Below are 1,130 nucleotides of genomic sequence, written 5' to 3' on the forward strand. Positions count from 1 at the left end.
GTCAGTGACCTGGTCCCTGCTGCCTCTGGTTTCCCGGGGGAGCCACTCGAGAGGAGGGCGCTCAGGGACAGGCGGGTGCACTGGGTACCCCTTCCATCCAGTCGCCCCCGCCCCCCAAGGAGGCGCCTCTTACCTGGGAAGCGCTGCCATACGGGTGACCAAAGTGCGGGAAGGCCATGGTGGCTGTGCCTGGCTCGCCTCCCTCTTCTTTAGCTTGTTCCCGCCTCAGCCCCCGCGGTCCTGCCTCAGTTCCTTACGCGGCTGCGGGTGCCCAGCGTCGGGTCCTCTGCCCGCTCGGCGTTACTGGAGGCAGAGCCAAGGGCAGACCGGCCGCCAAGCCCTGCGCTCTAGAAGGCGCTCCACCGGCTCCCGAGGTCCGGAAGACAGAAGGGCCCATGGATGAGCCGGGGAAGGGAGAGGATGCGAGTTCCCAAAGGCGCGCGGTGGTGGCGAGGCCAGGTGAGGCGAGGCGCGGCGCGAGGCTGTGCGGCTCCGGAGGTGTCCAAGGTGGCCAGAGGCTCAACGTGACGTCACGGTAATCCCGGGCCGCCAGGCGGGCCCCCGGGCCCTGGGGCCCCGGGCCACCCAACGCGCCGAGCGCAGCCAGCCCGTGCGCGCGCGCGCACTCCCACCCACACTGATTCCTTATTCCGGGAGGTTTGTGCAGCTGGTTTGGAATGTCAAAGACCCTGACCCTCTCTGCTTGGCGCTGGATCCTACCCCTTTTCGCTTTACATTCACGCGCGCGCGCGCACAGACAACCTCTCCAAATTACCCGGGAGAAGTGGGAGAAACGCCTCCCTCTGCGCCGCGCAGGCCCCGGGCGCAGCGCGCTCACCTCCTCCCGGCGGCCCGGAGGAGGAGAGAATACCAAAGAAGGCACAGGAGGAAAGAGAGGAGAAAAGTGGGGGAGAAATGCAAGAGGGAGAAGGCGGAGGGGAGAGGGGAGAGAGGAGCCTAAGTGAGCAGAGGCGCGCTGGGGCGGGGAGGGAGCCGGGGCGGGAGCAGGCTGGGCGGCGGTTGCACAGCGGCAGGTGGAGGGAGCGGAGGCCCCGGGAGAAGTCTCCAGCCGGCTCCCCCGCCCTCCGCCGCAGCAAAAATTGTTCGCGCCCCAAGCCTCCGAGGTCCTT

The 1,130-nt window shown here is 68.3% G+C and overlaps 1 protein-coding gene across 1 annotated transcript in view; it reads right to left on the bottom strand.

Moving 5' to 3' along the window:
• Positions 1-178, bottom strand: part of LOC102419560 (iroquois-class homeodomain protein IRX-6) — a 3,714-nt gene extending 3,536 nt beyond the window's left edge. The window contains exon 1 of the mRNA XM_006103061.3: positions 134-178. Coding sequence (XP_006103123.1) covers positions 134-178 — 45 coding nt within the window. The remainder of the gene's footprint in view (positions 1-133) is intronic.
• Positions 179-1,130: the final 952 nt, after the last annotated feature.

The sequence above is a fragment of the Myotis lucifugus genome, unplaced genomic scaffold (genome assembly GCF_000147115.1).
Source record: "Myotis lucifugus unplaced genomic scaffold, Myoluc2.0 scaffold_459, whole genome shotgun sequence".
In the NCBI taxonomy this organism is placed as follows: Eukaryota; Metazoa; Chordata; class Mammalia; order Chiroptera; family Vespertilionidae; genus Myotis; species Myotis lucifugus.